At 40.8% G+C, this 23910-nt stretch overlaps 1 protein-coding gene and 3 pseudogenes across 1 annotated transcript; 3 read left to right on the top strand and 1 right to left on the bottom strand.

Moving 5' to 3' along the window:
• The window catches only part of LOC109765972 (vacuolar protein sorting-associated protein 60.1-like), a 34245-nt pseudogene extending 27584 nt beyond the window's left edge, over positions 1-6661 (bottom strand).
• On the top strand, positions 1759-4971 carry LOC141023360 (uncharacterized; annotated as a pseudogene).
• Positions 6662-13997: 7336 nt separating the features above from the next.
• On the top strand, positions 13998-17034 carry LOC109766034 (protein neprosin-like; annotated as a pseudogene).
• Positions 17035-19021: 1987 nt separating this feature from the next.
• LOC109765980 (uncharacterized) lies at positions 19022-23147 on the top strand. Its single transcript, XM_073506586.1, has 2 exons — positions 19022-22346; positions 22440-23147. Exons 1-2 carry the CDS (start codon positions 19460-19462, stop codon positions 22811-22813), a joined length of 3261 nt encoding a protein of 1086 aa, XP_073362687.1. The 5' UTR covers positions 19022-19459; the 3' UTR covers positions 22814-23147.
• The last annotated feature ends 763 nt before the right edge of the window (positions 23148-23910 follow it).

The following is a 23910-nucleotide window of genomic DNA, read 5'->3' as shown; positions in this document are numbered from 1 at the left end:
CTTGCTTCGTTTTTCCTCGGACACATGACTTCCAGCAAGACCTGTGGTCCAGAGGATTTGTAATGACCACAACTCAACACCGAGACCTTGATCCCGAAACATCGATGGGATTCCAGCACCGAATTTTTCACATAATTCCTTGAGCTAAATCTTTTCTTCTATGCACCAGCTGAAAAGCGAAAAGGGAAACATTTTAGAGAACAGATTAAGACAAGCTGGTTCAATTTCATTATGGAATTTCCATAACTGAAACAGTTACAAGTTGCACGATCAAATAAACAAGAAATGCTATCAAACCAATCACAGAAGATACCATCAAACAAAAACTCTACTGCAATGTTAACACAAACCCATTCAGTGAATAAGTTGTAGACGGAGGAGCTCTGTGGGTGCCCTGCCTTCAATTGTTTTCATAATTCCTGTGTCATTTTTAACAGGCATGAGAAAAAGAAAAAGGAAAAGAAAAATAGGCTGCCGACAGTGAAGAAGAAAAACAGGTTGTGTGTGTTCACTGAAGCACCTAATAACACTAGTTAAATATCACTGTGTATTGAGTCGCATCCTGCAGCCAACCACAACATTTGCATTGCGGTGCTGCCTGAAACTAAACCACCAGGCTTGTGCTTTGCTTTCTCGTAATGACTTCCTTCACCTAGGTTAGGTGCCTGCTTATATTATACAGGAAAATTAGCAGCTAAGATAACAGCTCCCTTTATCGCTTTCCAATGGAGGTTGATCAGACGAGGTTGCCATCCTGTGCTTGCTTTTTCCAATTCAGTACGTGTATATACCAATTCAACCTCGAAATTCAACTTGACTAGTGCCATCACAGACAAGCTAACAACAACTCCCTATCTGCGAAGAGACATTCCATCATTCAACAAGTTGTAGTGGTATACGAGGAAACATACACCGAATCTCTCCATGTAGAAATGAAGGCGTCTACTGGTTGAGAAACAAGCTTTAGGCAATCACGGTGACTGAAAACAAAGCAAATGGAACTTCATTAGGTGCTGTCTCTGGGACGCTGAGCAGAAGTTTTAAAGCATGCTTGGTTGTACATGCTTTGAATTCCACAAAAGCTGCAGCCACTGCCTCGTTTTTTCTCACACGCATGACTCCCGGCAAAGACTTGCGGTCCAGGATTTTTATTGACCACAATTTAATGCTGATACCTTTATTTCTACCATAGATAGATTTCGAGCATAGAGTTTTTCCAACAATTCCAGTTACGAGTCCAATTTATATTTTCCTCTGTACCTGCTGAAGAGCAAATAGTGAAACATCTTAGAGAATAGCTTAAGACATATCACAATTGAATACAGGTTGCATGATCAAATAAACGATAAATACAGGAGATGCCATCAAATGAAAACTCTACTACGATGTTAACTCAAGTCGGTCCAGTAAATAAGTTGTAGACACAGTGGAATTTGGAAAGATATGATGTTAACTCAAGTTGATTCAGTAAATAAGTTCTAGGTATCCCGTATAATTTTTCAACAGGCATAGGAAAAAGAAAAAAGAAAAACAGGCTGCCAACACTGAAGAAGAAAAATAGGTTGCCCAGCAGCACCTGCCAAAGGGGTGTGCTAGCATCCGAACAAGAGCTAATAGGCATCCAGCTGGCAGAGATATGATGGAGAAAGACACTGAAGAACACAGGACCTCAAAACACTAGTTAAGTATAAATACAGTTGCGGTGTGTGCTGAATCAAATACCCAACCAAACACAACATGCAAACACCAAGCAGCAAAATGGGAGCTTCCTTGACACCATTGCTGTACCTCTGCTTACTGCTTGTGCCATGCCTTCTTCTCTTGCAAGAAGCACAAGCGGCGCGCCATGGAGGGATCTCACTGAGGTCTCAACACATGGCAGTCCTCCACTGGAAAACTACACTTGCGAGCCCCCTGCTGCAGATGAGCTCTTGGCAGGAAAACACCAGCCCGTGCAACTGGACGGGCATCATGTGCACATCTGTTCGCCATGGCCGCCACAGGCCCTGGGTGGTGACCAACATCTCCCTACCGGGTGCTGGCATCCATGGCCAGCTTGGTGAGCTCAACTTCTCAGCTCTTCCATTCCTCACATATATCGACCTTGGTAACAACAGTCTCCATGGTGCACTTCAGCACTTTCCGTACTTAACCTTCCCTACAACAAGCTCAAAGGGAAAATTCCTTATGAGATTGGTGGCCTGCAAAGCCTCGTGCAGCTTGATCTCTCATTTAACACACTCACAGGGCATATCCCTGCATCTCTGGGTAACCTAACAATGTTAACTTATCTTCTCATTCACCAAACCATGGTATCAGGTCCCATTCCCGAGGAGATTGGAAGGCTTGCCAACCTACAAGTTCTACAACTAAGCAACAGCACCTTAAGTGGTTTGATACCAAAAACCCTTGTAAATCTGACCCAACTAAATATTTTAGGCCTGTTTGGTAATCAACTTTCTGGGCCTATACCCCAAGAACTAGGTAGGCTAGTCCATTTGCAAATACTTCAACTTCATGCAAATGATTTTTCAGGTCCGATTCCAATCTCCATAACCAATCTCACTAAGTTGAACCTACTTTTTCTCTATGCAAATCAAATCACGGGTCCAATACCTTTAGAATTTGGCAGCTTAGTGAACCTCCAGAATTTAGACTTGACCAACAACCAAATATCTGGCTCTATTCCTCACAGCTTAGGAAATATTACCAAGCTAGTACAACTCTACCTCCTTGAAAACCAGATAACAGGTTCCATTCCCCAGGAATTTGGCAATCTGATGAACCTCAAAGTTTTAGGCTTGCATCTAAACCAAATTTCAGGATCGATACCAAAATCTTTTGGGAAGCTGCAAAGCCTCCAAGAACTAAAAATCTTTGATAACAAGTTATCAGGTTCGCTTCCTCGAGAATTTGGAGAACTCATAAACCTTGTTAACCTTGGGTTGTCTAACAACTCACTTTCAGGACCTTTACCAGCAAATATATGTTCAGGTGGTAGACTTCAATATCTCCTAGTCTCTTCTAATATGTTCAGTGGCCCCGTTCCAAGTAGTTTAAAGACATGTACGTCTTTGGTTAAAATTAACCTTGAGGGGAACCAACTAACGGGAGATATATCTCATCATTTTGGTGTGTATCCACAACTCATACAGATGCACTTGGCATCGAATAGACTCTCTGGGCAGATCTCACCAAATCTAGGTGCATGTACCCAGCTAACGGTACTAAAATAGCACAAAATATGATCACAGGTTCCATACCTTCAATGCTTTCTAAATTGTCCAACCTAGTAGAACTAACACTCAGTTCCAATCATCTTAGTGGTGAGATTCCACTCAGTTCCATTATCTGGATCCATACCTATACAGATAGAAAAGCTTAGCAATCTAGGATACCTCGATATGTCTAGAAACAGACTGAGTGGATTAATACCTGAGGAACTAGGGGCCTGCATGAAACTCCAGTCCTTGAAGATTAACAACAACAACTTCAGTGGGAGTTTGCCTGGTGCGATTGGAAATTTAGCAGACCTGTAGATCCTGTTAGATGTGAGCAACAATAACCTCAGTGGTGTGTTGTTGCAACAACTTGGAAAGTTGGACATGCTAGAATTTCTGAATTTATCACATAATCAGTTCAGTGGCAGCATTCCATCCTCCTTTTCAAGCATGACGAGCCTTTCAACACTTGATGTGTCGTACAACGACTTGGAAGGGCCAGTCCCAACAACACAGCTACTCCAAAATGCTTCAGCAAGTTGGTTTCTTCCCAGTAAAGGTCTGTGTGGTAACCTCTCTGGCTTGCCACCTTGTTATTCAACTCCAGTAGCTGGTCACCATAAATGGAAGATACTTGGTTTGCTTTTGCCAATTGTTCTTGTGGTGGGTTTTGGTATTGTTGTTGCAACTGTTATCATAATAATGCTTAGTCATAACAAGAGAAAACCACAAGAAAATGTTGCCGCTGAAGGAAGGGATCTATTATCTGTTTGGAATTTTGATGGAAGATTAGCATTTGATGATATTGTAAGGGCAACAGAAGACTTCGACGATAAGTACATCATTGGAACAGGAGGATATGGCAAAGTCTATAAGGCACAATTTCAAGGTGGGCAGCTAGTTGCTGTGAAGAAGCTTCACCAAACCGAAGAAGAGTTGGAAGACGAAAGAAGATTTCGTAGTGAAATGGAAATCTTATCCCAGATCCGACAACGAAGTATTGTTAAAATGTACGGATTCTGCGCCCATCCAGCATATAAGTTTCTTGTCTACGACTACATTGAGCAGGGCAGCCTCCACAGGACATTGGAAAATGAGGAGCTAGCAAAGGAATTTGATTGGCAGAAGAGGATCGTCCTTGCAAATGATGTGGCTCAAGCAATATCTTATTTGCACCACAAATGCAGTCCACCTATAATCCATCGAGATATCACAAGCAACAACATCTTACTTGATACAACCTTCAAGGCTTTTGTCTCGGATTTCGGCACAGCAAGGATTCTTAAGCCTGATTCATCAAACTGGAGTGCACTAGCAGGAACATATGGCTACATAGCTCCTGGTACGTACTTGTAGAACCTTCCTTCTCACATAAAAACATTCATCTCTTACCCATGTGTTTCTGATTCTAATGTTTGATTTCCCGCAGAGCTGGCATACACATCTGTTGTGACGGAGAAATGTGATGTCTATAGCTTTGGCGTGGTTATACTAGAGCTAGTGATGGGGAAGGAATCTATTAGACGATAGTTTGCCAAGCAAGGAACAAGCTATACTGGTGAAAGATATTCTGGACCAACGGCCGACAACACCAACAACAACAGAAGAGAATAGCTTAGCTCTGCTCATCAAGCTGGCCTTCTCTTGCTTAGAATCTTCTCCACAAGCAACGCCAACCATGCGCGAGGCGTACCAAACACTCATCCAGCGGGATGATTTGATGACCCATAGTAAGTCTATGTATTTGTAGACACTCACCTGCTACAGTGAAAGCACCGTCATGTGCCCGTGGTGTTTCCCGCAAGGGTTTTCCCCGTAAAAATTGGTGTCCCGTGTTCTTAATATATCGTTGTTTGTTCGCTTGCCGATTCAATACATAAATATAGGTTGCTTGTAAAATGTATGTGGTGTCTATTCTTATATTTGTTTATAGACGTGGTACCCACATATAACAATTTCTTTAGGCTGTTGTGTGCAAGGGCACTTGAAATGGTGGTCACACTTTATTCTTCTCTAAGAATCAAGATAAAATACATTGGACCAAGCAGGAATGATCACAATGATGTCCCATAAAAGATTAGAGCACTAGAATGTAGGCTCCTGCCACAAAAGGAATGATTAAATGCTACATGATAATCATGGAGAACCAATAGCATTCCATATTTGTCTTATCCGTGGTAAGAACTTGCTAGCTTTCCAAATCAGCAGTTTCTATATGGACACAACCTACCTAGGAGGAAATTCTGAAACTATAAAAAAATGACCTACTGTAAAGAAGGAAAAAATGTTAAAGTTGTATGAAAGCACGTCAACTAGATTCAGGATTCAGCTATACCTTCTCAGCTAGCCTTTTAAATGGTGACTTGTCAACATTGGTACTGCCGATGGACGACCACGAGAGTAGGTCTGGTTAACCATATATTTTTGTTGACATTTTAGACAAGCATTGATAGTGAAGTCTTATTGTTAATAAGATTTTCCTTCTTAGTTCTCCCTAAGACAAAGCAAACATAGCAAATGCGGATAAACCCACAACTACCCGTGCAATTCCAATAACAGAGCATATTTGGAGATTCGCTTTAAAATTAGCACTTTTTGGCAGCAGATGATAATTCCTTATGGAGCCCCTCAATGCGGAGTAGAAGAAGCCATAGACTAGTAACATAAGAGAATGTGAAAGATACTAAAATTGTTTTATTAAACTAGTTCATTATACTTTTCGGATGTGTCCCGTTAGGTAAGAAAACATCCTCAAATTGTTCTGTAAATGCAACTTGCCATCTAGACCTCTATCCAGAAAATTGCATGTCCTCATTAGTTGAGCAGCAGCTAGTACAGCAATTATCTGTTTTGCGAGACTATTCGGCCAGAGAAAAATAAATAAATAAAGAGGGGGTTGGGTTGGGTATGTAGGAGCAACTAGGTTGAAATACATACATCTTGCGCTGCTTGAGGATCCTCATGGCGCGCGCCTTGACGGCCTCCTGCGTGGTGCTGGGCCTGGTCTTCTTGATCTGCTCCTTGTAAATCTATATCTTCAATCCTCCAAGTTTTCATCAACACTTTGAGCTCTTTATTGGCAGCCTTCATTGCAGTTATCTGTAGAATGAGAAACAATTGAACATAAGTTTGGGAGCTAGAATGAGAAGTTCAGCATATATCATGAATTAGAGAGGAAACTAAAGCAACATACAGTTTGTTGAGCATCTTAGTTCACTCCGATGCAAAAGCAACTTGGTCAAGATTATATATTTCGTCGTACATCATGTACGTCATTCTCCCCTTCATACCTGTAGGGAAAGCATATGGAGTATAAAGATTAGAACACTAGATTAATAGACCACTGCCAAAAAATGATTAAATGATAAGGATAATCAGCTCCATTTAACCAAGGCTTGGAGAATGGAGGAATAATAGCATTCCAATTCTAACCTGTCCATGTTTAAGAACTTCCAAATCAGCAGTTCTATGACGGAAAAAAATCAAAGGTGTATGAAAGCACGTTAGCTGCCCTTCATACCTGTAGAGAAAGCATGTGGAGTATAAGATTAGAGCAATAGAACTAGACTAATAGGTTGCTCGCTGACAAAAAGAATGATTAGACGCTAAAGGATAATCAGCTCTATATTTAACTAAGGCCCGGAGCATGGAGCAACAATAGCATTCCCACTTCGTCCATGTCAAGAACTTGCTGGCGTTCGAAATCAGCAGTTTCTATAACAAGTAAGCTAAGCAGATAAGAACCGTTGGGAATGCTTCAGCTCAATGGATTGGCCCGCTAGACACGCACGTAGGAGACTGATGTCGTAACGCTCGTAAAGAACGACATACATCATTTGTGATATAGCTCGCATGCTTGGTGAAGGCAATTCCAGGCAACTGCGTGTGTGCCAGGCTTTCTGCGATTTGATGCCCATGATGGACCTCACAATTACGATGGGCCGAAGTAGTCCACACTACACAAAATGATGGCCTGAAAACGGCCCAAGGTCTAGACGGGAGATGAAATGGCCCAAAGAAGCAGATGTAGGATGAGTAATAAAGCCTATTAAATGGGTTGGGTCGTGCCTTGTCAACGATCACTATTAGGAAAATGCTTATAGGTAGACATTTTGGTTAAAGACCCCACGCTATTGCTATTTAGCAGTAGCGCCGGACAACACCAGCGCTGCAAGCGCACGTTAGCAGTAGCGCGGGATTTCCCGGCCAGCGCTGCTGTTGATGGGCCACGCTCTCGGCCCCCTGTTGCAGCTTTAGCTATAGCGCTGGGCCTCCTCCGCCGCGCTGCTGCTAAGCCCACCTCTGCTTCCCCCCCGCGCCGGCCCGCGCGCCCCTCCCCTCTCACACACTCACACTCACACACTCACATAATCCCTCAATCCCCCGATCCGGCCGCCGCCCCTGCGTCCTACTCCGGCCGCCCTCCCCGCGCGGGCCCTCTTCTACTAGTAGAAAACAGGGCTTTGGTCACAGGGCAGTATTCACATTAGTCCCGGTTCAGTCACGAACCGGGACTAATGTGAGCATTGGTCCCGGTTCGTGCGGCTAAGGCATTAGTCCCGGTTCACCTGGGCCCTTTAGTCCCGGTTGGTGCCACGAACCGGGACTAAAGGGTGCGATGCCCATTAGTACCGGTTGGTGGCACCAACCGGGACAACCGGTACTAATGGGCTTTGAGGCATTAGTACCGGTTCATGGCACGAACCGGTACTAAAGGTCCCATTTTCAAACTCTACCCCCCCGGACCGCCTTTTCAGTTTTAGAAAAACAAAAGAAAATGATGGAAATGTCAAAAAAATAAAATAAAATAAGTTTCCCATGTGATATGTGGTCTAGTTGTTGGGAAAATTTACAAATATGAATTTCGACTTTATTTGCAAAATCTCTCTGGAATTTGTAAAATGGGCATAACTTTTGCATACGAACTCGGATTAAAAAGTTTTTTATATGAAAAATCATCTACTCGAATAGTTACATCCGAATTTAACCGAGAGAACCCTGTTAAACATTTTCAAAATCCTCAAAAACCTAACAGAAAAAAAGTTGCGAGACTTTTAAGATCTAGAGTGGAAAAAAATCGAAAAAATTTCAAACTTACTAGTGGCGCACCATTTGCTAGGTGCGTGCGCCACTAGTAACAGAAAAAAAATATAGTTTCAATTTTTTTTTAGAAAAAATGTGATCAAATCTGGTCAAAGTAATTATTCTAGAATATTAGTGCTACTAAATAATTATTTCAGTTTTTTTGAATTTTGGTCAAATCTGGTCAAACTGTGGTCAAACAATGGTCAAACTAATTATTCAAGAAATATTAGTGTTACTAATAATTATTGTTTTTTAAAACTATAGTTTCAAACTCAAACAGTGAAATGTGTCACTTCATGCTCAAGCTAAATTCTAAGGGTTAATAGGATTGACAACTTACTATTGTGAGGAAAACAACAAGTGCAGACTTGGAAACGAGGGAGAACAGAACCCGGAAGTTAAGCATGCTCAGGCTGGAGTAGTGAGAGGATGGGTGACCGTCCGGGAAGTTAGATGATTTGGAATGATGAGGGGTGATTAGAGATTAGAGGATAAATTGAGCAGTGATGAGGGGTGGTGATTAGAGATTAGAGGTTAAAATAATTCAGAAATTTGGAAATCAAAAAAAAATTTAAAAAAAAAATTTCAAATTTTTTTTCAAAAAAATCATAAAATTTCCTTTAGTCCCGGTTGGTGTTACCAACCGGGACTAAAGGTGGAGCTCCACGTTGCCGCGGCCTTTAGTGCCGGTTCGTGTAAGAACCGGGACTAAAGGGGAGAGGCATTAGTAACGACCCTTTAGTCCCGGTTCAAAAACCGGGACTAAAGGGCTTTACCAACCGGGCCAAAAGCCCCTTTTTCTACTAGTGTTCCCCCGTCGGTCGCCCTTCCACGCATCGGCCCTTCTCCCCTGCCGACCGCCCCCCTGCACCGGCCATCCTCCCCCGCCGGACGCCCCCCACCCCCCACCCCCCCCCCCCCCCCCCGCGCCGGCCCTCCTCCACCGAGAGGTACTCCTCCCTCCTTCCTCCTCCTCCCTCCCTAGTTATTTTGAATCCTATATAGTTGAAAAAATGTAGGTTCTTAGAATAATGTAGGTTATGATCGAACCATAGCTAGGACAGATTAGGTAGTATGAACCTTAGGTTTTAAAATTTAGCTAGGTTTCAAAGTTAGGACAAAAATTTAGCTAGGTTTTTAATTAGGTGTAGTTAATAGAATTTAGGTGTTTTAGGTGTATTGAACAGAATTTTAGGTGTTTTAGTTGTTTTAGGTGTAGTTAACAGAATTTTAGGTGTTTTAGGTGTAGTTAACAGAATTCTAGGTATTTTTTTAGTTAAAGCAATTGTTGTTATTTTTTTAGTTAAAGCAATTTTTCCTGTTATATGCAAATTTGCAGTGGACATGTCATATTTTGAACATGTCACATTTTGGACATGTCATATTTTTCCGAGTGGCCTATGTTTTGCCAGAAATGTCGATTCGTTTACGTTCAGGCAAATTTTCAGGCGCTCGATATGCCTGCTTTTAGCAAAGATCATGCTGAATTTTTCTAAGTGTTTATTAATTTTGTTTTTATAATTAAGCATTTTGTTCTTGACGTCGACGATGCCTATTCCGCATCCTCGTCGTCGACTTGATGGAGGAGGCCTGCTTGAGCAGAGGGGCCATGTCCAGGACTGGGCTCTGCCGGGCTGGTACTGGGTTGTGCTACCTTCTGGTGAGCGCAGCTTTGTGAGGAGCCAGCCCGTCGTCGACCCGGAGCGTCTTTGGTGGCGGTCACGTGGGCCTGCATCGGTGCAGAGGCTTGAGTCCCCCGCGCAGGTGGTACAGCACCGTGTCACGGAGGAGGACGCGCACGTCCAGCGCTACATGGTTGCGTTGGCGGACGGCAGGTTCTCCAATACCTGGCAGATTCTTCAAGGATCACACCGGAGCTATGATCCTGTGATGGTTCCTTCTCTTTGGGTGTCCACCGCGGCCCACTGAACCTAGAGGAGCTATTATTCGAGATGTATTAGTGATATTATATGATGATCTTTGCTACAAACTACTATATATGTATTCAATGATGGATTATTAATTTCCTATTAGTTATTTGCTTATTGAATGCAAAAGATGAGCGCGGTCTGTGCTACAAACTACTATATATGTATTCGATGATGGATTATATGATGATCTTTGCTACAAACTAGGTTCGATGATGATCTCTGCTACAAACTACAAATTTTAGGTGTTTTAGTTGTTATATGATGATCTTTGCTACAAACTACTATATATGTATTTGATGATGGATTATTAATTACCTATTAGGAAATGTCTGACGACGAAAGGGAATTCGCTATGTGCGAGTACTGCGAAGATGAGCGCGGTCTGTACGACAGGCCTCACCTGGTAGAAGGTCGGCGCTTCAGCATCAAGCTCCAAGAGACCTTCGATGTTGAAACGGTACGCAACGATGATAAGTGTTTTTGTTATTTTTTGCACGACTTCTCTGCTTCTTCAACGTGCAATTTCCGTCTTTTACAATTCGACTAGCTTATCCCATGCCATGCAAGACGCTATGTCTTGGAGAAGATGGGTTTTGAAGATCATGAAAGCATGGAGACAAAGATAATTCAACTAAGGACCCATCATGGTTATGATTTTGCTGTAAATCTATACAATTCTGTGAACTCATCCAATTTTGGTTGCCTGAATTGGGAAGCACTTTGCAAGGCGTATGATTTTCATCAGGGTATGCTTCTCACCTTCGATCTTGGTGATCCTGACATCGATGAAAAGAATATGACCATTTGGGTCCTTGTTGACACGCTTCCAGTTCTACCGCTTTGTGAGTTTCTCAAACATATTTATTAAGTAATTTATATTTTTTATTTCAAAATAGTTGACAGCTTATTTTCATTCTTCAAAAAACGTACGGAAGATGGTAGACAGAACCTACTACTACAATGATGAAGCAGAATTAACTTATAAGGAGAAAGATGGTCTTATCGCATTTTTTACTGATCTTGAGAATTACAATAGCTATTATCAAACTCCTCCACATTATGGTCAATACGTGCCACTAGTGCACGTGTTGAACTACGGTAACATCAATGGAGATAGCATGGCAAGATTTTCTACTATTACGACATCCGTGCATCTTTTGCATAAATTCTTCTAAAACTAAACTACATTGCTAACTACAAAGTTATTACTATGTTTTTGAACAGAAAATCCCGATGGATTTTGTGCCTCATCTGATGTTGCCGAGAGGTCACGTTGATGTTATGAGCTTACGGCCACCACGGCCAGGTCAGCCGCGGTATCCACATCAATCCTGTCCATACCGGATTTCTAAAAGCAAGGAAGCCATGATAATAAATGATTTCAAAAACTGTTTTGACCATCGTAGAGAGCTACTTGGAAGCAACATTGTGCGTAGGCCAAGACTTGGAGACAGGATGATCTCCGTTCATTATTATGGAGAGTCAATTTTCCTTAATGGAGATTCAATGCCTATCTTGTTTTATGATATTTTACCTAAGAGAGGGTAGAGTAGGTCCTAGCTAGAATGTGTTATTATGTGCTACAATGTGTTAGAGTTGATGATGATGAGGAGGAGTTGTGATTATGACTAGTGACCAACTTGTTATATGATGTCCCATTGACGAACATTGTTTGGTGGTGATGACAAATGGTAATGAATATGCTATTTAAACAGACTAGTTCATGATGAGTTGTTATTGTATGAAAGATATATCTATTTAAACATATACATCGCCAAAATGAAAAAAAAACCATAAATTTTAGCAATGGCACGGGCCAAAATATTACCAGCAGCGCTCATTTACCAGCAGCGCTTTCCAGTGCCGCGCTACTAGTATCTGAACTTACCAGTAGCGCTGGCCTAAACAAGCGCTACTGCTACAAAATAGCTGTAGCGCCATAGCTGTAGCGCCATAGCAGTAGCGCTGGCGCCCGCGCTACTGGTAGCTCAAAAACCAGCGCTACTGATAAGGTTTTCCCTAGTAGTGGATCGCCTGGAAGCCCTTCGCGCCAAGCATGGGCCCAAAGTTGTTACAACGGATCCTTTAAAAAAGGTTTTTACAGCGGAAAGCATTCCCTTGTTTCTCATGCTAGAACTCCACGCATCGCCATGTTACTGGTGCAATTCTCGAGGGACGTGTTGCTGTTTCGCCCTCCACACATGCCTTCATAAGACCATAGGGGAAATTCTTTGTTGTGCAACTTCTTCCCGCGATTCCCCCACAACTCATCCATTGTCGTCGACAGGGAAGCACAAATCTAGAGTCACATGCGGCGGTGATGGCAAGCAAGAGTGGCGCAACCGTTGGCCTCGAGGGCTGGAACGGCACAACAGAAGGTGCCATGATTTGCCATTCTTCTTGCTCTGCTGGAAGGGCCGCAAAGCCCAAAGTCCCTGGGAGCTGGTCAATCTCCATGACTACTTTCGACCACCTACAAGATATGGTCGCTCCGAGTTTTCTGCCTGACCGGCACATCTTCTTGTGGCTCCATGTATTTCTACACGTAAAGAAACACATGGAATTTTCCTTAATCACAACTATGAGTAGATTAATCTTTGTTTAATAAACACAATTAAACTTCAAAATGGATAGTTATGTTTTCACTGATGTTTGTCTCTCAAATCGGAGATGTTCTATTTGCATTATATTAGAAAATCTTTGGAAGCATTTGGCTTGGTGTTGTCGTTATTAGATCGTGAGGATCATCTTGGTGTTGTGGCCCTAGATTGTAGTCAATGAATGGCGAATGATGAAATTTGTGAGTCATTCCAACAAATTGGTATTGTTAACGGGGTACATATAGTATATTTTTGTAGCTAGGTTAGCCAATGGTCCCATGTCTATAGGTGTTGTAATATTAACATTAGCCCAATTTTCCTGCAATTAACATAGAAATTCTCTTTAACTTAACAATTATATGGATTAAATGGAGGAAGTGTCAACCAAGTCCATTAAGAAATAAATTTGATGAAAAATCTATCTATATTCATATCCAAACAAAAATAGATCATGAATCAAACATTCATTAGATGTAAATCAACTCCACACTTAAGGAACACAATGCCTATTTTTTGCATATAAGAAAATATAGATCATGAGGGCATGTACAATGGTTGATAAGATTGTCTTATCTTATGTCCCCTATGTAATCTAGAGAAGACAACAAAAAATGATGTGCAATGTATTACTCTTAGTCTGATCTCTAATAACAAGATATTCCTAATTATGTGGTGAGAGAATTGTTGCTAAGAGATCATCTATTAATGAAGAGAAGGCACGTTTTTTCTTATGGTTTCTCTCTCCTCCACCTCTGCAATTATCCTATGTGCCACTTCTAAGATAAGACCATTGTATATGCTCTCATACATCCATTCTTTGGATGTAAATCAAGTCCATTGTTAATTATTATTGATGCATAAATTGATCTATATTCATATAAAAAGATAGGCAATCAAGAAATCGTGAATTGGATGTCAACCAAGTCCATATTTAATGAAATTAATTAAATAATTGATTTATACCCAACTCTAGAAAGATTAGTTCACTGGATGACTACCCATTAAATGTTCAGTGCATCATCAGTACAATGCAATCTAAAGCCTTCTAAAAAAAGAACCTGGCTCAATTCTATATAAGTTGTGTTCTACAAAGAAGATACAAGTACGTCAGGAATCACATAGTTACTATTTCATTGAAAATAACAAAGTTACCTATACAAATGGGAGGTGATTATGTTGTCTTATCAGTCTTACTATGCTTGTTGTGTATAACTTTCCACCTCGCCTTTGTTGAATCGATAGACGTAGATGAGAAGGTAACCAATATTTTACTTTTAGATTTTGATATATACAACTTTTTATCAATTGCTTTATGTATTATCCCATTGTTGTATCTACTTGACCACTTAATCTTGATAATTACTATTGGTGTTAATATTCATAACTAATTTATGTTACTTATATGCTCAACTCAAATTTAGGACACATATGTGAAACAAATACTTATCTTTCAAAGACTCTGTACATCAATTATATATGATAACTAGTCATGAACTATTATTTTCCTCTGCAGAACACCACTCTTTTAAGACCTAAACCTTTCCATTTTCCTTGGAGAGCTGATATCACAAATGAAGGAAGCGGCATTGTTTCTCATGTAAACGCACTCTCCCCCATTCTCTGTATATATCTCTCTTTACTTTTTCATGTGTTAGATTTGCGATGTTTTGTTGATTTCTTGCTGGGTATTGATCACAAAAAACGTCACAATGTATATGCCAGAGTAACATGTGATAAATCTAAAAGGCAAAGTCAAGGTATTTTCAATACAAGCAACAAATACTTAAACCACAGAGAAAAAACAGTAGAAATCTAATTCATTAGTGATGTATCTAAATCATTGCTGGTCAAGCTAAATTAAGGTCAATTGTCCAAGAGACAAGGTGGTACATAAAGACCAGATAAAAGGCATACACCTAAATGAACTTATCTTTATCCCCTATATACCGCGTAAGCTATGATTACTACATACAAAACATGCTACCAAAATACTGTGAACAACAGATTCAGAAAGGCATTTAAGACATACTCTATAGGAGACTTATGCTGACATACCAACTTTATTGGCAATACACTTCACACCTATCAGACAGAGAATCAAATCTTGTTCCACCCATGCCACAAGGAGGAGAGAAGATGTTGTGAGCCCCAACACCTAAGTAAGACCATCGAAAATGCACATGAACTAAAGCATCGCATGCATCACCACAAAAGGTCTAATTGTGTTGGATTGACACCACGCCCCACGGAGGAAGCTAAATCTAGTATGATATACTCAACAAGGCCTATGAAAACAAATCTAGACTAACTCCAAAATAGCATGAAAAATTCCCCATTGTAAATGTCTGGTAGGTGAACCTCATACCAAGGCCAAGAACGCACACCCCCAGTTGTTTATTATGTCGTTCTCTATAGATTTTTCTGGTTATTTGCTAATTTGAGCTATAATTTTCTATCACTAGTATGCAATGTGGCACACAGAGCCAGGACAATTCTACGGCCTTCGAGCTGACATGAGTAAATGTGCTTCACCAAATCAAGGAACTTCTCAAGAATCTCGAGCATCCTTACAGATCTATTGTCAAGATGGAGGAAACTACGACTTAATTCAAGTTGGATTTCACGTACAAACATATCACCTATTATGGTAAATTCAAATGCTTTTGAATAAACAACTATTTCATAATTTGCTTCTGGATGCATATTTCCCCCTCTTTGTACCATAACAGAGATATTCGCTTCTTTACATATTGGACTGTAAGTATAATCAATGTCATTTAACAAGTTATATATTATTGTGGTCCCCATATAGTTTTCTGGTATTTCGTAGGAGTTAGAGGCACTATTGGACTAAGTAAAAGTCTCTTTACATCCACAATTACATGTTTCCTTTTTTTGTTGCTCAGAAGGACTTGAAATCGAAGGGGTGCTACAACTTGCAGTGCCCAGGATTTGTTCCTCCATCGAGCTAATCTGGTGCCTGGACAAGCCATGGCTCCTCCATCAATTTATGGCGAACAAGACCACTACGTTAGGCTTAGCCTCAACAGGGTGCGCCATTTGTCCCATTCTGGAGATTACTATATCTATATAAATTCACAAATGTGCTACTATTTCTACAATAAGTAGATGATACATGCGCGTTCCTGCAGCAACCTCATCGAATGAATCACGTAAATAGATGCTATAAGAGCAACTACAAAAGAGAAAAGGTTGGATTGTAGTTAACAGAATTCCATGATTCTAACAAAAATGTGAAATATGAACTGCATAGGTATCCTCAGAGTGTCCAACATATAATCCATTCTCATGACAACAAAATAAATGCAAAAACAGTAATTTATGATGAACATGCATGACTTGCTAGCGTGGCAAGACTGCATGGATAGGAAAAACAAGCACATATGAAAAATAGAACTTACGGGGAACATGCATGACTTGTTGATGTGGTATGGACGCACACATAGAAAGAAAAGTAAACTTATAACTAACATGTATGACTTGTTGACGTGGCATGGCTGCTTGAATAGGAAAAATAGGTAGTGGATTGCAACTATTTAAGAATAGAGGATTAAATTAACAAAGATATATTTTATTAATGTTAAAATTAGTTAGGCATAAATTCACATGGTTATTAACTACCATGCTTTGTATTTTATTAAGAAAATATGGAACATTGGAATCTAGGAAATTGTACGCCACCCAAAATTCTTGCAAATAACAACATGTTTTCTACTCTTCTTGTACATGAAATTTATTGTTCATTGATGTCATCAATCCCTTGACTACAGGATCCAAATTCCGGAGATTGGGTGGTGTACCGTCACGATTTACAAAAACCATCGTTCTTGGGACATTTTCCAAACAAGCTTTGCCCCGGAACACGACGTATACAAGCCTTGACTGGATTCGTGAATTACTTGAAGAATGCACATGGCCCTCCAATGGGTAGCGGCCACTTCCCTGATTATGACGATAAGAGATCTGCGTACTTCAAGCACATTCAGAATTACAATCCAAATGGTCATTCTTCAGACCTCTTGGGCATTCCCATGATCAAGTTAGTTGATAGGCCAGATTGCTATAGAGCAAATAATTTATTTCTCGAATATAAGAAGGGTTATATGTTCAACTATGGTGGACCAAGTGGTTATGTTGGTTGATAAAAAAAGTTGTACTGCCATTTGCATTCAATAAATAAATAATGTTACTTAATTGTCAAAGACTGTACCTTATTTCATTTATTTTGTTCCAACTTGATCTTGATGTTGATTATCACCATCTTCCCTACTTTATTATTAGTTTTCATTGCGCACATAAGCCATTCCAAACATGTGCACTTGTGACAGGAGCCAGGTAATTCATGTTTAAGAAACTGGCTAGGAGCATAGGCCCCCACTCGGCCTAATGTAGGTTCGCCCTGTGGGTCTAGGCCTTACCGCTAGGCTTGGAGTGGCTACGAGCATCCTTTGTCCGAGTGCAGCCTTCAGGGCGAGGAGAGGGAGACAAGAGCCACTCATTGGGCTCCAAGACACTGCATCCAAGGCCATATACCATATACTCGTTGGGCCTACGATCACCCACTCATTGCTAGGAAATGCACGCAAGGGTAAATCTGAAACATTGGAGTTCGCTTTATTTTATTCACTATGCATATTAGCATTCTCCTAAGTCAAACTTTTAGTTTGATCAAGTTTATAGAAAATAATATAAACCTTTATAATAATAAAAATATGTGATGTGGAAATATATTCAATGGTGAATCCAATAGTATTGATTTGGTATTATAGTTGTTAACAAAATTTTCTACTAAATTTGGTCAAAATTTACAAAGTTTGACTTGAGAAAAAGCTAATATGCGAAGTAAATACAGACGTAAGGAGTATTTGGCAGCAGGTGAGCAAGTAGATGGTCTTTTACTTTCAGGAAGAGGTATATACAGCTTTTTGAGATTTTTCGTCGAACTGAAGTGTGTGTGTGTGCGCACTTCTTTTTATTAAAGAGACAGATGTGTGTGCACTCTTTCCTTCCGGCACAAAGCTGAGCAGTCTTCCTTTCTCAGCCACTCTGTTGCATCTCTCGTCTCAGCCAAACCACCAGCCTTAGGAATTTGATACCAATTCAACCTAAAAACTACATTGAAATTCAACTCAACTTGTGCCATCACAGACATGATAACAGCAGGGTGTACAGCGAATCGTTGTGTTATATACTCCATCCGTTCCTAAATATAAGCTTTTTTAGAGATTCCAATACAGACTACATACGGAGCAAAATGAGTGAATCTACACTTTAAATATGTCTATATACCTCCGTATGTAGTCCGTATTGAAATCTCTAAAAGGGCTTATATTTAGAAAGGGAGGGAGTACGAGGAAAGACACAACGAATCTGCTCTGTCCATGCACAAACCAAGGCGTCGGCCATTTACGTCAAGATCAAACCAACACTGTGGGATATAGATTTGAATCTATGTGTGTGCTACTGTACTCTAGGTAGTCCCACTTCACCCTCCTGTCCTGCACAAGCAGAAGAAAAACAAGCACAATGTCAGACAAAAGCAATTAGCTGAGCACATCATTCTACTGGTCTAGAGACAAGCTTAATTAGGCATCTACAGAGACTGGAATCAATCAAGCAAATGGAACTTGGTTAAGTGCTGTCTGAGATGCCGGGCAGAGGTTTCAAAGTTAAGATAATGTTCGTCGTATAACAAGATGATAGGCAAACAGACGCTTAACGAAAGGCAATTGTTTCCAAACCTTATCATGGCATTGAGCCTCAAATACACCATTTGTGGGTTCAGAATTACATTCATGATGATCTCAAGTATCCAGCCTATCAGTTAAATCATGTGACAAGATAACGAAACCACACTACTACTACAGAAAATGCTATATCAGACGTCGCACTCGGAGCGGCCCTAAGAAAGCCTTCTCGGATAGCTTAGTCCAGCTGAAACTTACTGTGTGTACAAGTGTTTACTGCCCGTTTCTGCCATTTTGTATTATAGTACATCTCTATGTACTGCTATGAGCTACCAAATTATGTATGCAGGCGACAGTAAGAATTTGCACGCTTTTGATTACTACTCGTAAATTACAAAGGGCATACCTGGGAATATTGGCGAGTTGGATGTTACACGTCAATCAACGCGTACAGAAATAGTAGAGACAGTACAAGTTTACCAAGTCAAGCACTTGAACTTGGAACTTTTCTTCAGTCAATGTTGTCATGAGACTGCTTGGTTGTTTACTTGTTTAGTCCTTATAAATTCCAGAAGTAGCAGCCACCGCCTCATTTTACAAAGGACTGCTAACAAGACTTGGGGTCTAGGATCTTTATTGACCAAAATTCAATACTGACACCTTTTATTTTTTAACATCAATAGAATTCCAGCAAGACTTGGGGCTCCAGGATATGTATTGACCAAATACAAGATGCAAACACTAGGCAGCAAGATACCATCTTTGTCCTGCCTCTGCCTACTGCTGGTGCCATGCCACCTTCTCAACCGCTGTGTGTTGGTTGACTTAGAACCTCATAACAATGGACAACATGCTGGTTTAATATAAATAGAGTTGCAGCGTATACTGAAACACATCCCCCAGCCAAACACAAGATGCAAACACTACGGAGCAAAATGCCATCTTGCTCAACACCTTGGTTCTACCTACTGCTTGTATCGTGCCTTCTTCTCTTGAAAGAAGCGCATGCGGTGCACCATGGAGGGATCTCACTGAGGTCTCAACACGCGGCCCTCCTCCACTGGAAAGCTACACTTGCGAGCACACCGCTGCAGATGAGCTCTTGGCAGGAAAACACCAGGCCCTGCAACTGGTCGGGCATCATGTGCACGGCTGTCCGCCACGGCCGCCGCATGCCCTGGGTGGTCACCAACATCTCCCTACCCGATGCTGGCATCCATGGCCAGCTTGGTGAGCTCGACTTCTCAGCTCTTCCATTCCTCACATATATTGATCTACGGAACAACACTCTCCGTGGTGCACTACCCCCTAGTATCAACTCCCTGCCAGCACTTTCGGTACTTAACCTTACCTACAACCAGCTCACAGGGAAAATTCCTAGTGAGATTGGTGACCTGCAAAGTCTCAAACTGCTTGATCTCTCATTCAACGGATTCACGGGACATATCCCAGCATCTTTGGGCAACCTCACAATGTTAACTGATCTTTTCATTCACCAAACCATGGTATCAGGTCCTATTCCCAAGGAGATTGGAAGGCTTGTCAACCTACAAACTCTACAACTAAGCAACAACACCTTAAGCGGCATGATACCGAAATCCCTTGGAAATCTGACCCATCTAAATATTTTGTACCTATTTGGAAATCAACTTTCAGGGCCTATACCCCAAGAACTAGATAGGCTAGTCCATTTGCAAAGTCTTGCACTTCATTCAAATGATTTGTCAGGTCCAATTCCAATCACCATAACCAATCTCACTAAGATGGACACACTTTTTCTCTATACAAATCAAATCACAGGCCCAATACCTTTAGAATTGGGCATCTTGCTGAACCTCCAGTTTTTAGACTTGTCCAACAACCAAATATCTGGCTCTATTCCTGACAGCATAGGAAACATAACCAAGCTAGTAGTACTCCAACTAAATGAAAATCAGATAACTGGCTCCATCCCTCAAGAGATTGGCAATCTGATAAACCTCGAGATATTATGCCTGTATATGAACCAAATTTCAGGATCAATACCAAAAACTTTTGGGAAGTTGCAACGCATTCAAGAACTGCAACTCTTTGATAACTATCTATCAGGTTCTCTTCCTCAAGAATTTGGAGGTCTCACAAGCCTTGTTGAACTTGGGGTATCAGGCAACTCACTTTCAGGACATTTACCCGCAAATATATGTTCAGGTGGCAGACTTCAGTATCTTTATGTCTCTTCTAATGAATTCAGTGGCTCCATTCCAAGGAGTTTAAAGACATGTACGAGTTTGGTTCGAATATACCTTGACAGGAACCAACTCACAGGAGATATATCTCAGCATCTTGGTGTGTATCCACAACTCACAGAGATGATCTTGTCGTCGAATAGACTCTCGGGGCAGATCTCACAAAATCTAGGTGCATGTAAGCAGCTAACGGTATTGCATCTCCAACAAAATTTGATCACAGGTTCCATACCTCCATTCCTTTCTAAATTGTCCAAGCTAATAGAGCTAAGACTCGATTCTATTCATCTTAGTGGTCAGATTCCATCAGAAATCTTCAATTTAGCAAATCTATATAACCTGAACTTATCATCGAACCAGTTATCGGGATCCATACCCACACGCATAGAAAAGCTAAGCAGTCTAGGATACCTTGATATATCCAGGAACAGATTGAGTGGATTAATACCTGAGGAACTAGGGGGCTGCATGAAACTACAGTCTTTAAAGATCAACAACAACAACTTTAGTGGGAGCCTGCCTGGCGCAATTGGAAATTTAGCAGGTCTGCAGATCATGTTAGATGTGAGCAACAATAACCTCAGTGGTGTATTGCCGCAGCAACTTGGGAAGTTGCAGATGCTAGAATTTCTGAATTTATCACATAATCAGTTCAGTGGCAGCATTCCATCCTCGTTTGCAAGCATGGTGAGCCTTTCAGCACTCGATGTGTCCTACAACAACTTGGAAGGACTAGTCCCAACAGTACGGCTACTCCAAAATGCTTCCGCAAGTTGGTTTCTTCCCAATAAAGGTCTGTGTGGTAACTTCTCTGGCCTGCCACCATGTTATTCAACCCCAGCAACTGCTCATAAAAAGGGAAAGATACTTGGTTTGCTTTTGCCAATTGTTCTTGTGATGGGTTTCAGCATTGTTGCTGCAATTGTTGTCATAATAATACTTACTCATAAGAAGAGAAAACCACAAGAAAGTGCTAACGCTGAAGCAAGGGACCTATTCTCTGTTTGGAATTTTGATGGAAGATTAGCATTTGACAATATTGTAAGGGCAACAGAAGACTTTGATGATAAGTACATCATTGGAACAGGAGGATACGGCAAAGTCTACAAGGCACAACTCCAAGACGGGCAGATGGTTGCTGTGAAGAAGCTTCATCAGATCGAAGAAGAGTTGGATGATGAAAGAAGATTTCGTAGTGAAATGGAAATTTTAACACAGATCCGACAACGAAGCATTGTCAAAATGTATGGATTCTGCTCCCATCCAGCGTATAAATTTCTCGTCTACGACTACATTCAGCAGGGAAGCCTCCACAGGACATTGGAAAATGAGGAGCTAGCAAAGGAATTGGATTGGCAAAAGAGAATTGCTCTTGCAATTGATGTGGCTCAAGCAATATCTTATTTGCACCACGAATGCAGTCCACCAATAATCCATCGAGATATCACAAGCAACAACATCTTACTTGATACATCCTTCAAGGGTTTTGTCTCGGATTTCGGCACGGCAAGGATTCTTAAGCCCGATTCATCAAACTGGAGTGCACTAGCAGGAACGTACGGCTACATAGCTCCTGGTATGTACTAGCATAACCTTCCCTTCTCACGTCAGAAGCATTCATCTCTATCCATTTGTTCCTGATTCTAATATTCTCGACACTTCTGTGCAGAACTGTCATACACATCCGTTGCGACAGAGAAATGTGATGTTTATAGCTTTGGGGTGGTTGTGTTAGAGCTAGTGATGGGCAAGTATCCAAGGGATTTATTAGATGGTAGTCTTTCTAACGGCGAACAAGCAATGATGGTGAAAGATATTCTGGACAAACAGCCGACAACACCAATATCAACTGAAGAGAATAGCTTAGCTCTGCTCATCAAGCTGGCCTTATCTTGTTTGGAATCTTCTCCCCAAGCAAGGCCCACCATGCGGGAGGCATACCAAACACTCATCCAACGACCATCTTCTAGTTCAACTACCGTGCCCTTCAGCGCACTTACATTACAACAAGGGATGCATGTTGACATAAGGTCTCAATCCTAGTGAGAAACCAGGGTCTACTGAAGCAGAGGCCGATTCAGATTTCTGTTTTTTTACTCAAGTCACTCATACACCACCTATATATACCTCTTGTATGCCATATGACATGACATGCCACACAGGATGAGTTGACGACTAATTGTAAGTCTATATATTTGTAGCCTATCCGGATACAACAAAGATCACCGTTGTGTGCCCGTGGTTTTTCCCGCAAGGATTTTCCATGTAAAAATGTGTGTCTTGTCCTGTGTTATTGATATTTCTCTGTTTGTTCGCTTGCTGATTTCTTACAATGCATAAATAAAATTTGGTTTGCAGGTTGCTTATATTTGTTAAAGACTATACTTTAGACATAGTATCCACATGTGACACTTTCTTTTGGTTGTTGTCTGCAGGGTACTTGAAATGTGTCCTAATATTTGTCTCTTTTTATCTAGTATTGCTCCCACGGATCTAAAGACTGAAAAAAAGGAATCCAAAACTGGCATTTACTAATTATTTTGAGCTATAAGACCCTAAAATTGAAAAGCATTTCAAATGAACTCTGAAAAGGTTGAAAGTTGGCATGGTATCATCATTTCATCCACATAGCATGTGCAAGAAAGTTGAGAGGGTTACGGTAAAAACTGGATACACTTCGTGTACAAAATGGACAATCTCTTTCAAAGTATCAGGATTTCATACGGAAACTCGTCTGTTATAAAGGGATTTCATTTTCTAAAACTTATTTGAACTCCTGACTCTTTGTGTGTTCAAAATGCAACATTCAAAGCCACATCATCATTTTTCAATCCTTTCTGACTTCATTTGTTATTTTTCATGCATTTACTAATTATTTTGAGCTATAAGACCCTAAAATTGAAAAGCATTTCAAATGAACCTGAAATTGAAAAACCCTACAAATGAACTCTGAAAAGGTTGAAAGTTGGCATGGTATCATCATTTCACCCACATAGCATGTGCTAAAAAGTTGAGAGGGTCCCGGCAAAAGCTGGATGCACTTCGTGAACAAAATGGACAATCTCTTTCGAAGTATCAGGGTTTCGGAGGAAAACCCATCTGTTACAAAGGGATTTCATTTTCTTGAACTTATTTGAACT

This window comes from Aegilops tauschii, chromosome 1 (assembly GCF_002575655.3).
Source record: "Aegilops tauschii subsp. strangulata cultivar AL8/78 chromosome 1, Aet v6.0, whole genome shotgun sequence".
Lineage (NCBI taxonomy): Eukaryota > Viridiplantae > Streptophyta > Magnoliopsida > Poales > Poaceae > Aegilops > Aegilops tauschii.
This window is presented reverse-complemented; position numbering and strand designations above follow the sequence as displayed.